Below are 18,715 nucleotides of genomic sequence, written 5' to 3'. Positions count from 1 at the left end.
AATTATTTACATGTTTCGGGATTATTTTGCAAGTGAGTGACTAACTAATGTGCAAAAGAACATATTGCCGGTAGTTGGAAGCAATTTTACATCTGAAACGCTTTGAAATCGTTAGCGCAAGTGAAAAGATATTGATGGCGACTTTCGTTAAGCAGTTAACCTCTTATCTTGCGTGTGGATGTGTATGCCACCAAAATGATGAGAAATGGTCTCGCAAAATAGAAATTATGATCAAAAGTGCATTAAGTTTGATCTTTTTGGCCGGTAAATGGCATAAATTTGCGTGCTTACTCGAGGCGGTGCCGTTGCTGGTAAGTTTATATCCTAAATAATATTTTTGGAGCTTTAATCGAGCATCAAACTCTTCATATGACGAAGATAGGTGTTTGATTAGAAAAGGTATGTTAAATTCGTTAAAATTTAAAATCTAAAATAAAGTTTATGTCCCTCGGCTCTGACCAAAGGGGGGGGGGACATTTGGATGAAAAAAGTGTTTTAAAATGCTTTTTACAAGCGTACAGTTGCTTTCCAATCATTATTTTTGAAAATATCGAGGTATTGACGGAATTTTTTTTCCCTATTTTTTTTTTTTTTTTGTGGGACTGTACATTGATATTTCATGAAAATTTATAATGTTTTCAAAGGAGTTCAAACATGCTAAATATGATTATAAACTCGTGAAAATGCATTTGAACTGGTTTTCAGTTGGTTAAATTATAATTTTCATTAAAATTTTGAAGTTTTTCGAAAAAAAAATTTTTTTTGCCCCTTGATTTTTCAGGCCAACTTTGAAGGGGGGCGACGTAAACTTTGAAAAATATTTGCAACGGCCTAAATGCAACATAACAAAAATCGAGAATCCTAAAATTCGAACATGCTAAAATTCTAAGATTCTTAAATTAAATAAATCAAAAATTAGATTTTTTTCAAAAATTGTAAATTTTAAGAGCGAGTCCACGAGCAAAGCATACCCATCTCGCATCGACCTCACCAATCTGCCTGAAATTTTCAGGGGTTGTTTGTACATATAAAACTAGCATCTGGCCAAAATATGAGCACTCTAGGTCAACGTGAAGAGGGGCAAATCGGGACACAAAGTTTGAAGGTTCAAAAACGTAAAAAAATCTTAAAAAGGCTATAACTTAGGCAAAATTCAATTAAACTTCAAAATTCAAAATGCATCTTAAAGGGCTTCAAAAATGCAACAAAATGCAGGGTAGAGCATCCAAATTGGTTAATTCTAAAGGGAGTTCAGGGCCGTGTACAAGGGGGGGGTTTTAGGGGTTTAACCCCCCCCTGGCAAATTAAGTTAGTTACACCCCATGCGCCCCTCGGCCCGAAGGGCCGATTTTGTTTAGCTATGTTGCTAAAATGCCAAAGAGATTTTTTTTCTTTTTTCAAATCGCTATAAAAAATTTGATTGGAGGCGCCCTAATGACTAAAACATTTTTATGAAAATTATTAAAATTTAGCTGGAGGCGCCCCTAAGACTTAATTTTTATCAATACGAATATGCAATATAAAAATTTGACTGGAGGCGCCCCTACGACTTACAAAAATCATGCAAATTCTCGATATGAAAAATTGAATGGAGGCGCCCCTACGACTTTAAAAAAATCATACAAATTTTGTTATGAAAATTTGACTGCAGGCGCCCTTATAACTTAAAAAAATCATGCAAATTCTCGATATGAAAAATTTGACTGCAGGCGCCCCTATGACTACCAGATTTTTATCAAAATTATGAAAATTTAACTGGACGCGCCCCTAAGACTTATTTTTTTTCAATACGAATATGCAATATAAAAATTTGACTGGAGGCGCCCCTACGACTTACAAAAATCATGCAAATTCTCGATATGAAAAATTGAATGGAGGCGCCCCTACGACTTTAAAAAAATCATACAAATTTTGTTATGAAAATTTGACTGGAGGCGCCCTTATAACTTAAAAAAAATCATGCAAATTCTCGATATGAAAAATTTGACTGCAGGCGCCCTATGACTACCAGATTTTTATCAAAATTATGAAAATTTAACTGGACGCGCCCCTAAGACTTAATTTTTTTCAATACGAATATGCAATATAAAAATTTGACTGGAGGCGCCCCTACGACATAAAAAAATCATGCAAATTCTCGATATGAAAAATTGAATGGAGGCGCCCCTACGACTTTAAAAAAATCATACAAATTTTGTTATGAAAATTTGACTGGAGGCGCCCTTATAACTTAAAAAAAATCATGCAAATTCTCGATATGAAAAATTTGACTGCAGGCGCCCTATGACTACCAGATTTTTATCAAAATTATGAAAATTTAACTGGACGCGCCCCTAAGACTTAATTTTTTTCAATACGAATATGCAATATAAAAATTTGACTGGAGGCGCCCCTACGACATAAAAAAATCATGCAAATTCTCGATATGAAAAATTGAATGGAGGCGCCTCTACGACTTTAAAAAAATCATACAAATTTTGTTATGAAAATTTGACTGGAGGCGCCCTTATGACTTAAAAAAATCATGCAAATTTTCGATATAAAAAATTGAATGGAGGCGCCCTAATGACTAAAACATATTTATGAAAATTATGAAAATTTAACTGTAGGCGCCCCTAAGACTATTTTTTTTTCAATACGAATATGTAATATAAAAATTTGACTGGAGGCGCCCCAACGTCTTAAAAAAAATCATGCAAATTCTCGATATGAAAAATTTGACTGGAGGCGCCCTAATGACTAAAACATTTTTATGAAAATCATGAAAATTTAACTGGACGCGCCCCTAAGACTAATTTTTTTTCAATACGAATATGCAATATAAAAATTTGACTGGAGGCGCCCCTACGACATAAAAAAATCATGCAAATTCTCGATATGAAAAATTGAATGGAGGCACCCCCACGACTTTAAAAAAATCATACAAATTTTGTTATGAAAATTTGACTGGAGGCGCCCTTATGACTTAAAAAAATCATGCAAATTTTCGATATGAAAAATTGAATGGAGGCGCCCTAATGACTAAAACATTTTTATGAAAATTATGAAAATTTAACTGTAGGCGCCCCTAAGACTATTTTTTTTTTCAATACGAATATGTAATATAAAAATTTGACTGGAGGCGCGCCCCAACGTCTTAAAAAAAATCATGCAAATTCTCGATATGAAAAATTTGACTGGAGGCGCCCTAATGACTAAAACATTTTTATGAAAATCATGAAAATTTAACTGGACGCGCCCCTAAGACTAAATTTGTTTCAATACGAATATGCAATATAAAAATTTGACTGGAGGCGCCCCTAAGACTTAAAAAAATCATGCAAATTCTCGATATGAAAAATTGAATGGAGGCGCCCCTACGACTTTAAAAAAATCATACAAATTTTGTTATGAAAATTTGACTGGAGGTGCCCTTATAACTTAAAAAAATCATGCAAATTCTCGATATGAAAAAGTTGACTGGAGGCGCCCCTATGACTACCAGATTTTTATCAAAATTATGAAAATTTAACTGGACGCGCCCCTAAGACTTATTTTTTTTTCAATACGAATATGCATTATAAAAAAATGACTGGAGGCGCCCCTACGACTTAAAAAAATCATGCTAATTCTCGATATGAAAAATTGAATGGAGGCGCCCCTACGACTTTAAAAAATCATACAAATTTTGTTATGAAAATTTGACTGGAGGCGCCCTTATGACTTAAAAAAATCATGCAAATTCTCGATATGAAAAATTGAATGGAAGCGCCCTAATGACTGAAAATTTTTTATGAAAATTATGAAAATTTAACTGGAGGCGCCCCTAAGACTTAATTTTTATCAATACGAATATGCAATATAAAAAGTTGACTGGAGTCGCCCCAACGTCTTAAAAAAAATCATGCAAATTCTCGATATGAAAATTTGACTGGAGGCGCTCTTATGACTTAAAAAATCATACAAATTTTGTTATGAAAATTTTACTGGAGGCGCCCCTACGACTAACATTTTTTTATGAAAATTATGAAAATTTAACTGGAGGCGCCCCTACGATTTATTTATTCCAATACAAATTCTCAACATTAATTTTTGACTGGAGACGCCATAACGACTTAAAAAAATCAGGCCAATTTTCGACATGAAAAAATGAATGGAGGCGCTCTTATGACTTAAAAAAATCATACAAATTCTTATTATGAAAATTTGACCTATGATTATGAATAAAACATTTTTATGAAAATTCTCAATATGAAAATTTAACTGGAGGAGCCACTACGATCTAATTTTTTTAAACATATTCTCAACATTAAAAATTTGACTGGAGGCGCCCCTACGACTTAAAAAATCATGCAAATTTTGGATATGAATAATTGACTGGAAACGCCTCTATGAATTATTTTTTTAAATACATATTCTCAAGGTAAAAATATGACTGAAGACGCCCCTACGACTTTAAAGGCATATTCTCGATATGGCAACTTGGATTGAGGCGCCCTTATGACTTTGAGAATATTCAATGTAAAAATATGACTGAAGACGAAGGGTTAAAAAAAATCAAGTTCATCGATTTGATTTCTTTGAGATTGTGTATCTCAGAAACAAATTGCTCGATTTGAAAGTTTCAGAGAGAAAATTGTACAAAATTTTCTTGGCTCTTCAAAAATATTTTTTAGGGTACTTTAAATTCCAGAAGTATTCAAAAAAATCAAATTATTCGCTCTACAGCATTGCCTTGGCGTTCTTGATTGCGAGATTCCTACTCGAAACTAGGTGTTCGAAGGCTTGATTGTTGAGGCAATTGCAAACCTCTTTTTACACCTTAGCTTCCATCCACCCCGGGATTCGAACTGACGACCTTTGGATTGTTAGTCCAACTGCCTACCAGCGACTCCACCGAGGCAGGACCCAGGGAGACGACTCCTACACCTGGACTGAGCTAACGACCTAACCTTTTTTTTAAGGTTAGTCCGGGACCAACATTTACTTCCCTTCCGACGGAAGGCGTGATCAGACAAATCTCGTCTCGAAAAATGCCACCGGGACCGTCTGGGATCGAACCCAGGCCGACTGGGTGAGAGGCAATCACGCTTACCCCTACACCACGGTCCCGGCTCCAGAAGTATTATTTTAAAATAAAAAGAAACCAAAATAAATTGAAAATGCAGTCCTAAAATTAACTTTAACCTGAAAACGGTACATTTTGTTAACAAAATTGCTTCAATAATTTTTTTCAACTTTTTCGTTTTTTTTTTCTTCAAAAAAATCATATCTCCTAAACCAGATTTTGCACCATCACTAAAGCTCCGAAGATGTCTTTTTAGTCCCCTAAAACATAAAAAATCGTTAAAGGGTTAAAATGGATGATAATATACATTTTTATGTATGTTTCTCTTGTGAAATTGTCTCAGAAACACGAATATGATAAAATTATCACCATAAAATGGGATCTAAGGGGTCCCCCGAGCAAAACTTACAACCAAAAAATTCACTAAAAGTAAAAGTGTCTATTCAATATGTTAAACTGCCTTACCCAAAGCGGTCTCAGTCTCAGATGGTAGTTCCAGATGTCCCCTACAAGCTGCAGGTCGATCCGAGTTGATATCTGGATGGAACACTTTTTTATTTGAGTTTAAAAATTATGCATTTTTTTTTTTCACTAAAATGCCAATAACTCCCTTTAGATTTAACCAATTGGGATGTTTCTCCCGGCATTTTGTTGCATTTTTGAAGCCCTTTAAGATGCATTTTGAATTTTGAAATTAAATTGAATTTTGCCCAAGTTACAGCCTTTTTAAGATTTTTTTACGTTTTTGAACCTTCAAACTTTGTGTCCCGATTTGCCCCCCCACTCGTGCTCATATTTTGGCCAGATGCTAGTTTTATATGTACAAACAACCCCTGAAAATTTCAGGCAGATTGGTGAGGTCCAAACGACGTCCCATACAAAGGGATATGCCCTGTTCGTGGACTCGCTCTTAAAAGATTTTAAATTATAAAATTCTAATATTGTTTTAAGATTCTGATTCATGTTCTAATTCTAAGATTCTAAAATTACGAATTTCATAATTTTCTAAAATATTAAATCTTCAATGTTTTAATGTTTAAACTTCTTAAATTCTTTATTTTTCAAATCAAAATTTCTAGAATTCATTTTTTTATAACCTGATAATTCTAAAGTTATATATTTAATTCTACAATTAAAACATCATAAAATTCTACAATCCTAGAAAGATTTTAAATTCTACAATTCTGAAATTCTAAATTTTTAGAATTTCAAAATTCTAAGCTAAATTTTTAGAATTTTAAAATTCTAAATGAAAAAAATACACTTTCGGATTATTGTAGATTCGAAAAGTACACTAAACTTACCAATAAAATGACCCATTTTTTTACATTTTTTTCCCATTTTTTTTTTACAATTTAGTAATGAAAAATAGCAGAGGTTTTAAAATCATATTATTTTTTTCGATGAGATCGTATAGTCCCTCCGTCAAGAGATATCGAAAAATAGACCTCGGATTCGAGATCAGGGACCAAAATTATCCGTTAGCACAAAGTGTCACGCAAATTGAAGAGGGGTCGGGGCAACTTTTTTCCAATGTCGCATGAGTTTGCAGAGAATGACCCATATTTTTTAAATCAAAATTCTTAGACATTTAAATTCTATTTTCTCTAATTATATATTCTCTAAAATTCTCAAATTCTACGATTCTAAATTCTATAATTTTGCAATTCTATTTTTTTTTAATTTTCAAATTGTAGACTTATAAAATTGTTATGTTCTACAATTCTTAAAAATATAACAATCTTTAAGTCAAAATTTCAAAATTCTAATCTAATTTAACCCTAGTGCTGCGCTGGCTGCCATCTTTTCGGGAGCATCCTGAAGAATACCGGGGCGATCACTCCCAACATCTTTCTACGGCCAGCCAACTGCGTAAAGTTAACCGCAAAGCTAATTCGTTGAAGTGGATTCAGTTTGAGCATGAATATTCAACCAACAAGAGGATCCCCCGCTCACGTTCCACGATTTTAAATGACTCATATTCTAAATTTCTAAAATTGTGAGATTCTAAAATTAGTTTCAGTTAAATTCTTGGATTTCAGAATTATAGAACTTAAGAATTTTTGAATTGTTGAATTCTGGAGTTTTATTTTTAGTTACAGTGGATTCTTTAGGAAATCACAACAGAGTTTTGGAGTTCCTTTCAGCTGTATGTTACATTAAAACCCATTTAAAGTTCTAAATTTATATTCATTCAGAAATCCTAAAATTCTAGAGTTTGATTTTTCAGAAGGGTTTTTACAATGTTTATATTACCTTTTCAAATAAAACACCAGAATTCAACAATTCTAAAATTCTTAAGTTCTAAAATTCTGAAATCCTATTATTTTGGATTATTTTTTTAAGGCATTTGAAAACAAAACAAATACACAACAATTAAAAATTTACAAAAAGTTTAAATAATCAAAAAAGGAAATTAAGAAATGTAGTTTTTCTGGCCAGCAAAAATAAATGTTAAACTAGTTGCAAATTGGATCACACTAATGTTGCACGCTCACACTCTCAGATTTGATTTTGTTTTTGTAACCTTAAAATTGAACACCTCATGACAGCCATCAGCTGCAAAGGTAACTGTAAGACCTTGACCCTTGAGTAGCTGCGACCACGCAAAAGTAATTCTTAAAAAAAATGGTTTAATAATTTGATCGCAGACCTGATTTACCATGGACCACGAGGCCGCGATCAACCGTCTCCAGGACTTGCAGGGCCGTTTCCTGTCGGATCCGGAAAGGGGCGAGCTTCGCAGCTACGACGTTGCGGAGATTCTGGACATTGTTCGCCGAGAGAGTCGTCTGGAGCGGATTGTCGAAATGCCCAAGAGTGACGGGGCTGCGGTTCGATTCCGCAAGCGAGGAAACCAGTTCTACCTGGAAAGGGACTTTGACCAAGCGCTGGTGTTTTACAACCAGAGCATTAGCCACGCGGAAGTCGGCTCGGAACAGCTGGGCATCGGCTATGGGAATCGGTGAGTTTTTTTTATTTCGTGGGATTTTTGGTTGAGAATGTGTTTAATTTTAGGTCGGCCGTTTTGTTCGAGCAGCGCGACTACGAGTTGGCCCTGTACAGCATCGACCTGGCCAAGAAGCACAACTATCCGGAGAGATTGATGCCAAAGTTGCTGGCCAGAGAGGTCAACTGCAAGCAGCGGATCGCCGACGGTTATTCCAAGGGAACTGTTCCGAAGCATCGGATGGGCATCAATGTGGACACTAATCCGAGGATTCCATTTCTGGCCAAAGGGATTGGGATGAGTTACGATGCCAAGTTTGGCCGAGGATTGGTCGCCGAGAAGGACTTCAACCCTGGAGACGTGATTTGCGATGAACCAATCGAGTTGTGCGCGCTTGAGCCGAATTTGTTGCTCAGTAGCTGCAACCAGTGCAGCGCTGAGTTGGTCGAAATGCTGATCCCGTGTCTCACCTGTCCGATGGTTATGTTTTGCAGCGAAAAGTGTCGCGAGATGAATTGGAAGCTGTACCATCGATTTGAGTGTGCCGTAGCCTCGAAGCACTTTATTTCTTCGTTCGTCACTGTTGCAACACATCCGAGGTTGTTTTTCTATGGCTTGTCTCAATTTGGGGACGATCTGCAAGCCATGATGGACTACTGTGAAGCGGAAGTGTCTCCCAAACTTAATCCGCTTGAAATCGATTTCGTCAATCTCAACCGACTGGAAGTGTTCAAGGCCTTCCACAGCTTCAAGCCGGCTTCAACTCAAGAGATGAACAATGAACAGAAGTTTGTAGCCTGCGTTCATTACCTGACATACCTACAGCATCCCTTGGTCAGATCAATCATCTCCACCGACGTTCAACGCCGGTTCTTTCTCCGTTCAATTCAGGACTACATTAACGTAAGCACCTCCGCAGCAAAGTCTGTAAACGATCTTAAAGGTCACAACACAACTCTGATTACACCCATCATCAGCCTCTGCAATCATTCGTGTGACCCAAATGCGACCGCGATTGTCCACCGCGGCCGAACGAAGCTAGTCCTGCTGCAACCCGTCAGCCAAGGGGAACAAATCTTCAGCTCCTTCGCGCCACCATGGTGGGATTCTGACCAGAAGGAAGATCAGGTCATTTTGAACTTCAAGTGCCAGTGCGTGGTTTGCGATCGCGAATCGGACGCAGGTCGGCAGTGGCGTTCGATGTTGAAACGGCCATTTCCGAAACACGCCATCAAGAATATGGACACCTTGATGGCGGTGGAGAACCACGTGGACACGCACGTTGCCGCCAGGTTGAACGCGTTCCAGCAATTCTTCAAACGATTCGCCGTTTTGCATCCCCACGCGGCGCTCGGACCGTGCTTGGAGCGTTACTGTCTGCTGCTGAACAATTGTTCCTACACCGAAGATGAGGCTCTGCTGCGGGCCAGATTGCAGGCTGATTTTTGTTGAGCAGTGAATTTGAATGAAATGTGGCGAATTTTGTGAGGAATTTAATTGAATTATACTTTAAACGCTTTAAACACAACTTTGAAATTATTGTTATTCCGAAATTTCCGAACATTAAAATAATTGTTGTTGTAAAATTCATAAAATTCATAAAAATCGTTAAATTCATAATATTCTTAAAATTCTTAAAATTCGTAAAATTCATAAAATTCATAAAATTCATAAAATTCATAAAATTCATAAAATTCATAAAATTCATAAAATTCATAAAATTCATAAAATTCATAAAATTCATAAAATTCATAAAATTCATAAAATTCATAAAATTCGTAAAATTCGTAAAATTCATGATATTCAAAAAATTTATAATATTCATAAAATTCATAATATTCATGAAATTCAAAAAATTCATAAAATTCATAAAAATCGTAAAATTTGTAAAATTCATAATAGTCATAAAATTCGTAAAATTAATAAAATTCGTAAAATTCATAAAATTCATAATGTTTATAAAACTCATAATATTCATAATATTCACAAAATTCATAAAATTTGTAAAATTCATAAAATTCATAAAATTCATAAAATTAATAATATTCATAAAATTCATAATATTCATAAAATTCGTAAGATTCATAAAGTTCATAAAATTCGTAAAATTCATAAAATTAAAAAAATTCGTAAAATTTATAAAATTCGTAAAATTCATAAAATTTGTAAAATTCATAAAATTCATAAAATTCATAAAATTCATAAAAATCATAAAATTCATAAAATTCATAATATTCATAAAATTCATAATATTCATAAAATTCTTAAGATTCATAAAGTTCATAAAATTCGTAAAATTCATAAAATTAATAAAATTCGTAAAATTTATAAAATTCGTAAAATTCATAAAATTTGTAAAATTCATAAGATTCATAAAATTCATAATATTCATAAAATTTATAATATTCATAAATTTCATAAAATTCATAAAATTCGTAAAATTCGTAAAATTCGTAAAATTCATGATATTTAAAATTTTATAATATTCAGAAAATTCATAATATTCATGAAATTAAAAAAATCATAAAATTCATAAAAATCGTAAAATTCGTAAAATTCATAATAGTCATAAAATTCGTAAAATTGATAAAATTCGTAAAATTCATAAAATTCATAATGTTTATAAAACTCATAATATTCATAATATTCATAATATTCACAAAATTCATAAAATTTGTAAAATTCATAAAATTCATAAGATTCATAAAATTCATAAAATTCATGAAATTCATAATATTCATAAAATTCATAATATTCATAAAATTCGTAAGATTCATAAAGTTCATAAAATTCGTAAAATTCATAAAATTAATAAAATTCGTAAAATTTATAAAATTCGTAAAATTCATAAAATTTGTAAAATTCATAAAATTCATAAAATTCATAAAATTCATAAAATTCATAAAATTCATAAAATTCATAATATTCATAAAATTCATAATATTCATCAAATTCGTAAGCATGAGCATGAGCATGAGAGATCACCCATGGTTGCCCCTCCGTTGCTGAACAGAACCGTAATATCCTTTCAGCACTACTGATTATAGGCTTCGACGATCTAGTGGTGTTTCCCTTATCAACAGCATGTATGAATGCGCTGAAAAGATAAAACACCATGATTGCTAAAGCTAGATCAGTTGCGAATAGATAACAGTCATTGGCCACCAACGGCGCCCGCCATGTCAGTTTGTAGACCTCGATTTTAGGGAAGGGAATGTTAGTTAGCGCAGGTTGCTACTAGGGCAGCTGATTTACTCTGTGCTTACACCCCAAGAGCGCCAGGAACCTGAAAAATTGTTAGTAGGATAGGGTGTTTGGTCAGGATTCATCATAGAAGATGATGATGCGACCCAAAATCATAGTGTTTGTTGAAAGATGTTATATATTATTCTCAAGGCAAACAATCGGATGCTGCGGATGAGACATTTCCCGTTTATCGGTTGTTAAATTTTAAATGAAATGGTCTAGTCTTAGACAGCCGGCTGTGGAAAGATAGAACCAAAATCATTTGTAATTAAAGAATGAAGGATTAAACAATGTAACTTTTAACTTGAGATGATTTTACGAGTTTTAAATGATTGATGTTTAGTGAGGTACTGATTAACGGTGCGAACGACGAGTTTCGATGTGTATCGAGCTGAAATGGTATGATAGGGTGTTGATAGGGTCAAATCAAACTGGCTAGCTGTCATCGGGACAGCCAAAGCCAGCCGCACCTTCACACGCACACACCACGCCAAAAAAAACGAAAAACACACCGACGGCGGACGCGAAAATTCTTACGACCCTACGGAAAGGAATCGCAAATCTGACTGGCTCAACTGTCATCGGGACAGCCAAAAAACATAATATTCATAAAATTCGTAAGATTCATAAAGTTCATAAAATTCGTAAAATTCATAAAATTAATAAAATTCGTAAAATTTATAAAATTCGTAAAATTCATAAAATTTGTAAAATTCAAAAAATTCATAAAATTCATAAAATTCATAATATTCATAAAATTTATAATATTCATAAATTTCATGAAATTCATAAAATTCGTAAAATTCATGATATTCAAAAAAATTATAATATTCGTAAAATTCATAATATTCATGAAATTCAAAAAATTCAAAAAATTCATAAAAATCGTAAAATTCGTAAAATTCATAATAGTCATAAAATTCGTAAAATTAATAAAATTCGTAAAATTCATAAAATTCATAATGTTTATAAAACTCATAATATTCATAATATTCACAAAATTTATAAAATTTGTAAAATTCATAAAATTCATAAAATTCATAAAATTAATAATATTCATAAAATTCATAAAATTCATAATATTCATAAAATTCGTAAGATTAATAAAGTTCATAAAATTCGTAAAAATCCATAAAATTAATAAAATTCGTTAAATTTATAAAATTCGTAAAATTCATAAAATTCATAAAATTCATAAAATTCATAAAATTCATAAAAATCATAAAATTCATAATATTCATAAAATTCATAATATTCATAAAATTCGTAAGATTCATAAAGTTCATAAAATTCGTAAAATTCATAAAATTAATAAAATTCGTAAAATTTATAAAATTCGTAAAATTCATAAAATTTGTAAAATTCATAAAATTCATAAAATTCATAATATTCATAAAATTTATAATATTCATAAATTTCATAAAATTCATAATATTCATAAAATTCGTAATATTCAGTATATTCATAACATTCACAAAATTCATAAAATTCGTAAAATTCATAAAATTCATAAAATTAAAAAAAAAATCATAAAATTCATAATATTCATAAAATTCGTAAGATTTATAAAATTCATAAAATTCTTAAAATTCATAAAGTTCATAAAATTCGTAAAATTCATAAAATTAAAGAAATCGTAAAATTCATCAAATTCATAATATTCATAAAACTCATAATATTCGTAAAATTAGATCAAATTGTCAAATGGTCCTATCTCCATAGAAAACACATGAGGCGGGATAGGTTGTTTTGAAAATTTAATCTAGGATTAGTAAAATTCATAATATTCATAAAATTTATAATATTCATAAAATTCATAATATTCATAAATTTCATAATATTCATATATATCATAATATTCATAAATTTCATAATATTCATAAAATTCATAATATTCATAAAATTCATAAAATTCATAAAATTCATAATATTCATAATATTCATAATATTCACAACATTCATAAAATTCGTACAATTCATAAAATTCGTAAAATTCATAATATTCATAAAATTCGTGAGATTCATAAAATTCGTAAAATTCATAAAATTCGTAAAATTCATAATATTCATAAAATTCATAATATTCATAATATACATAATATTCATAATATTCATAATATTCATAGAATTCAAAAAATTCGTAAAATTCATAATTTTCATAAAATTCATAAAATTTATAATATTCATAAATTTCATAAAATTCATAAAATTCGTAAAATTCATGATATTCAAAAAAATCATAATATTCGTAAAATTCATAATATTCATGAAATTCAAAAAATTCATAAAATTCATAAAAATCGTAAAATTCGTAAAATTCATAATAGTCATAAAATTCGTAAAATTAATAAAATTCGTAAAATTCATAAAATTCATAATGTTTATAAAACTCATAATATTCATAATATTCACAAAATTCATAAAATTTCTAAAATTCATAAAATTCATAAAATTCATAAAATTCATAATATTCATAATATTCATAAAATTCATAATATTCATAAAATTCGTAAGATTCATAAAGTTCATAAAATTCGTAAAATTCATAAAATTAATAAAATTCGTTAAATTTATAAAATTCGTAAAATTCATAAAATTTGTAAAATTCATAAAATTCATAAAATTCATAAAATTCATAAAATTCATAAAAATCATAAAATTCATAATATTCATAAAATTCATAATATTCATAAAATTCGTAAGATTCATAAAGTTCATAAAATTCGTAAAATTCATAAAATTAATAAAATTCGTAAAATTTATAAAATTCGTAAAATTCATAAAATTTGTAAAATTCATAAAATTCATAAAATTCATAAAATTTATAATATTCATAAATTTCATAAAATTCATAATATTCATAAAATTCGTAATATTCAGTATATTCATAATATTCACAAAATTCATAAAATTCGTAAAATTCATAAAATTCATAAAATTAAAAAAAAATCATAAAATTCATAATATTCATAAAATTCGTAAGATTCATAAAATTCATAAAATTCGTAAAATTCATAAAGTTCATAAAATTCGTAAAATTCATAAAATTAAAGAAATCGTAAAATTCATCAAATTCATAATATTCATAAAACTCATAATATTCGTAAAATTAGATCAAATTGTCAAATGGTCCTATCTCCATAGAAAACACATGAGGCGGGATAGGTTGTTTTGAAAATTTAATCTAGGATTAGTAAAATTCATAATATTCATAAAATTTATAATATTCATAAAATTCATAATATTCATAAATTTCATAATATTCATAAATTTCATAATATTCATATATATCATAATATTCATAAATTTCATAATATTCATAAATTTCATAATATTCATAAAATTCATAATATTCATAAAATTCATAATATACATAATATTCATAATATTCACAACATTCATAAAATTCGTACAATTCATAAAATTCGTAAAATTCATAATATTCATAAAATTCGTGAGATTCATAAAATTCGTAAAATTCATAAAATTCGTAAAATTCATAATATTCATAAAATTCATAATATTCATAAAATACATAATATTCATAATATTCATAATATTCATAGAATTCAAAAAATTCGTAAAATTCATAATTTTCATAAAATTCATAAAATTCGTAAAATTCATGTATTCATGAATTTCATAAAATTCATAATATTCATGAAATTCATAAAATTCATAATATTTTTAAATTATTAAATTAATAATTAAATTATTAAATTATTAAATTATTTTTTTACATATTTCAGAATTTTTGAGTTCAAATACATACATACATACATACATACATTTTAGAATTTTTGAGTTTTTAAATTAAAAATATCCTAATTTGGAATTTTTATATTTTTTAACCTTGGTTTTAATTTTTTGCATTTTAAAATTTTTAACGTCTGGTTTTAAATTTATTTTGCATTTTTTAATTAAAAACTGTTAAATTTAAATTTAAGAATTTCTTTTAATTTAAAAAAGGTTCTGAACAGGGCTGAAGCCTTGTTTAATTTTTTTTTGTACAACGGTGAAAACAAGCTTGGAAATTATTTCTGATTTTTTTTGTATTCTAGTTCAAAACGAATGCCAAGACAATATTTTTTTCCGATGAATCAACTATGGTCCTCATGGAAAGATCTGTCAAGTAAGATACTTTCTGTCAAGAAAGGACGCAAAGGTAATTTTTCAAAATTGATTTACAAAAGTTTCACGTACAAAGAGTTCCCGTACTGAGAAAAATAGACTTTATCGTTGTGAATAATAATTTCAATTTCAGATTTAATAATTTTGGCACTTCTAAATTTCTAAACCTGATTTTTTGTTAAAATTTAATCTCCAATTTTTTTATTTTTAATGTTTTGAATTATTTAGCTTCCAAAATTTCTGAATTTTTGTTTTGCCAGAAAATCAAATGAGCTACCAAAACCGGAAATGGATTTTATTTGTTTTTTTTTTTTTTATTGGCTCAAACTTTGCCGGGCCTTCCCTATGACCAAAGAAGCTATTTTGTGTCATTGTTTCATCCAGAAATGGTTCGTCAATATTCGAATACCTGTAACTTTTGAAGGATTTTTTTTTGTGTCTTCGGCAAATTATTTATTATTATTAGTTTTTTTTAAAGACACTTTACCATTGCAATGGCACTCGTGTCCTTTTTTTCTTCGGCAAAGTTGTAGGTATTCGTATTTTGTTTCTGCCGATTTTTAAATTAAGGCAGTTGTAAATATTTTTCAAAGTTTATGACTTGCAAATGAGACTTGTATGGGTGAATCAATGACACAAAATTGATTCTTTGGTCATAGGGAAGGCCCCACAAAGTTTGAGCAAAATAAAAAAAATTAAAATGGTTGAAATCGGCCGATTTAGTAGAGAATTGCTCAAATAATCATTGTTAGGGATTTTCCCTCTGATTAATTTAATTTTCAACGGAAAACTTAACCCGTCCTTTTGGTTTTCGGCATTTGTTATGTTTTTTATAAGTCCAGGAAATACTATTTCCATTTCCTGCTTTTTTGGGTATTTATGAATATCTCTGAATCAAGGCGGTTTCAAAAAACACCCAAAAAGCAAGAAATGAAAATTTTGTTTCTTGAACCTTTGAAAAATCTTCAGATTTGAAGATTATGTGTACTGAGATTCGGCTTTAGGCCATTGCAAATTTATGAGTAAGTTTTAAATACAATTTATTAGCAAGAATATAAATATTGCAAAAACAAATATTTAAGTTCAAATCTCGAAACAACGCAACAATCCGTTGCCGACTTACCTTTATGCTGGTTAACGTGACAAGCCAGCGTCTTTGCGCTCTTCAGCACGGCCGGACACTGTCCGCACGGGTACCACCGGCTCTTGATGACGGCGTTCCGATCGCGCTGGACGACCTGATGGGCGCTCCGCATGTGCTTCGAGAAGCTTTTCATGTCAAACTCCTGGTCGCACTCATGGCACTGCTTCATGCCGCTTTCACCCCTGCACACCGGCTCGTGATGGAAGCGCTGCTGCGGGTTGGCAAAGGCCTCCTGGCAGCCCTCGTTCCGGCACGCGAACGGAGTTAAACCTGGGAGTGAGATTTTTTAGCCAGTATTTTTTTTTTAAACTTGTTTTAATTTCTAACCTTCGTGAGCGTTCAAATGGAATCGCAACGTTTTGCTCGCCTTGAAGACCGCCGGGCAAACGGTGCAGGAAAAGCTCTGCGGCTCGGGTTTCTTTTTTGGAATCCGCGGTGCAGCGTCCACCATCCGGAGCAAGAATTGCGTGCCCTCGTAGGAACCTTCCCCGAGTGGGTCCAGCTCTTTCGCGTGGACTCTAAGATGCGCGGTCAGGTTGTACCGATAGTGGAACATCTTCCGGCACACCGGACACTGGTGCTCGGGTGGCCGGTGCAGAACCATGTGCTGCTTCAGCTTGTACGTCCGAGAGCCGCAGATTTCGCACGAAAGTCTCGGCGCGGCTCCGGCCCGGCTGCAGACGGCTTCGTGCGTGCACTGGGCGGTCAGGCTGGGGAAAACCTTGCCGCATCCTTCGAAGGAGCACGGGAAGGAACCTGCTGCGAGAAGGAAATTTAGTGTGTATCGGTTTATTTGGAAATATGTGGCAAAACTTACCGTTGGGTTCATCCGCGAGCTGTTCGCGCTTTGGCTTTTTATCCATTTTGCATAGGAAATTATTGAATTCACTTTTAACTTTGATGAAACATTGGCATGATTCCAGAGGTTCAAAGAAATTTTTGTTTTTGTTTGGAAGTCGTCGATTGTTTGACGTTTGCAGAATACACGTTTATCAACTGTGAAGCGAACATGCAAAAAAAAAAATGTAAACCTCGATGAACCGAAATTTGAATAGCTGTAACCACTTGTTGCATTTTTTTTAACTCTTAAGCGGTGTATGTACAGTCATCCCACATATTCGGAACACTTTTGTGGTAATTTTTCAATAGAATGCAAAATGCAACTTTTCTGCCGACCCTGCTATTTTTAAGGCCTTTATTTGGACATTCTTTTGCTATTTCACCAGTAAAAGTAATACTTTTCAAACAAAAACTGCATTTCAAGACTATTTTATCCAGAGCAGCAAGATACTGCCTCCAAATTGCCCGTTCCATGATTGTGGGATGTTATTGTGTCTCCCACAATTGTGGAACACCTGAATTTAACTGATATTTTCACAAAAAAGTTATCAGACCATTCATAAAACATCACTAACCATGAGTTCTATTGGTTTCAGAGTGCAAAGTCATTATTTTGCAAAAAAATATGTACACCTGGAGAGAAAAAAAAGTTTGTTTACATCGTAAGAAAAAAGTGTTCCGAATTTGTGGTTTTCAATGGTCAATGTTTTTCTTCGAAAACTTGATATAAATCGTAAAAATGTACAGCCGGTCTATACTTCAATCGAAAGATCGTAAGAAAAGCTTTCACATGAAGGTAAAAGCAAATCATTATGTCCAATTATCGATTTGTTATGATTTTTTGAACATTGGCCGATCTGTAAACTGTTCCGAATATGAGGGATGAGTGTACTTCGGAAGGAATCGGTCAAGAAAAATTTCAAATGGGCAGCAGCGGCACCGGAAGCAAGCCAGAGAGGATGAAGAAAAGCCCCAAGAAAACGCTCCCTCTCCTTTGCTCTGCTGTTCGTAAAGCCACTCAAAAAAATATTCACGTTGAAAAACTATTTAAAAAAAACGAAAATCTGAAGCAACATTTGAAAGGGGCTTTACGACATTGCTCTTATGGCCTTTCTCTCCATTTAATCACGTGTAATGAAAGGCCGTAAGTCACGAAATATTCTAGCATAGCTGATTCTGACAAAGTTCTGGAACATTTCTGCTAGAATGCTGTAAGAATATCCAGCCCTGTAAGAACTCTGCTAGAACGTCGTGACTGGGATGCCGTACCGCCCCTTTCAAATGCTGCTCCAGAACTATTTTGTCAAAAAAAAAAATTTCGACTTTCGGTTTAGTTTGCTACGCATAAGGCTGGTAC

The 18,715-nt window shown here is 31.7% G+C and overlaps 2 protein-coding genes across 5 annotated transcripts in view; one reads left to right on the top strand and one right to left on the bottom strand.

The window, feature by feature from the left end:
• Positions 1 to 17,488, bottom strand: part of LOC6042188 (zinc finger protein 845) — a 35,398-nt gene extending 17,910 nt beyond the window's left edge. The window contains exons 1-3 of one of the 2 annotated variants that reach the window (XM_038253344.1): positions 17,336 to 17,488; positions 16,846 to 17,277; positions 16,498 to 16,788 (exon numbers count right to left, since the gene is read on the bottom strand). In XM_038253344.1, the coding sequence (XP_038109272.1) occupies positions 16,498 to 16,788; positions 16,846 to 17,277; positions 17,336 to 17,381 (769 nt within the window). In that variant the 5' untranslated portion in view covers positions 17,382 to 17,488. The remainder of the gene's footprint in view (positions 1 to 16,497; positions 16,789 to 16,845; positions 17,278 to 17,335) is intronic. The other variant, XM_038253345.1, reaches the window with a different exon arrangement.
• LOC6042187 (SET and MYND domain-containing protein 4) lies at positions 7,565 to 9,525 on the top strand. Of its 3 annotated transcripts, none has more exons than XM_038253347.1 (3): positions 7,565 to 7,614; positions 7,699 to 8,012; positions 8,066 to 9,525. In XM_038253347.1, the coding sequence occupies exons 2-3, from the start codon at positions 7,711 to 7,713 to the stop codon at positions 9,447 to 9,449; spliced, it is 1,686 nt and encodes a 561-aa protein (XP_038109275.1). In that variant the 5' UTR covers positions 7,565 to 7,614; positions 7,699 to 7,710; the 3' UTR covers positions 9,450 to 9,525. The 3 variants fall into 3 exon arrangements, with proteins under 3 accessions (XP_038109275.1, XP_038109274.1, XP_001851333.2); XM_038253346.1 differs by having other exon boundaries at positions 7,575 to 7,620; XM_001851281.2 differs by lacking the exon at positions 7,565 to 7,614 and having other exon boundaries at positions 7,667 to 8,012.
• Positions 17,489 to 18,715: the final 1,227 nt, after the last annotated feature.

This window comes from Culex quinquefasciatus, chromosome 2 (genome assembly GCF_015732765.1).
Source record: "Culex quinquefasciatus strain JHB chromosome 2, VPISU_Cqui_1.0_pri_paternal, whole genome shotgun sequence".
Taxonomy (NCBI): Eukaryota; Metazoa; Arthropoda; class Insecta; order Diptera; family Culicidae; genus Culex; species Culex quinquefasciatus.
The sequence above is the reverse complement of the archived record's forward strand: the minus strand, read 5'-3'. Positions and strand labels throughout refer to the sequence as shown.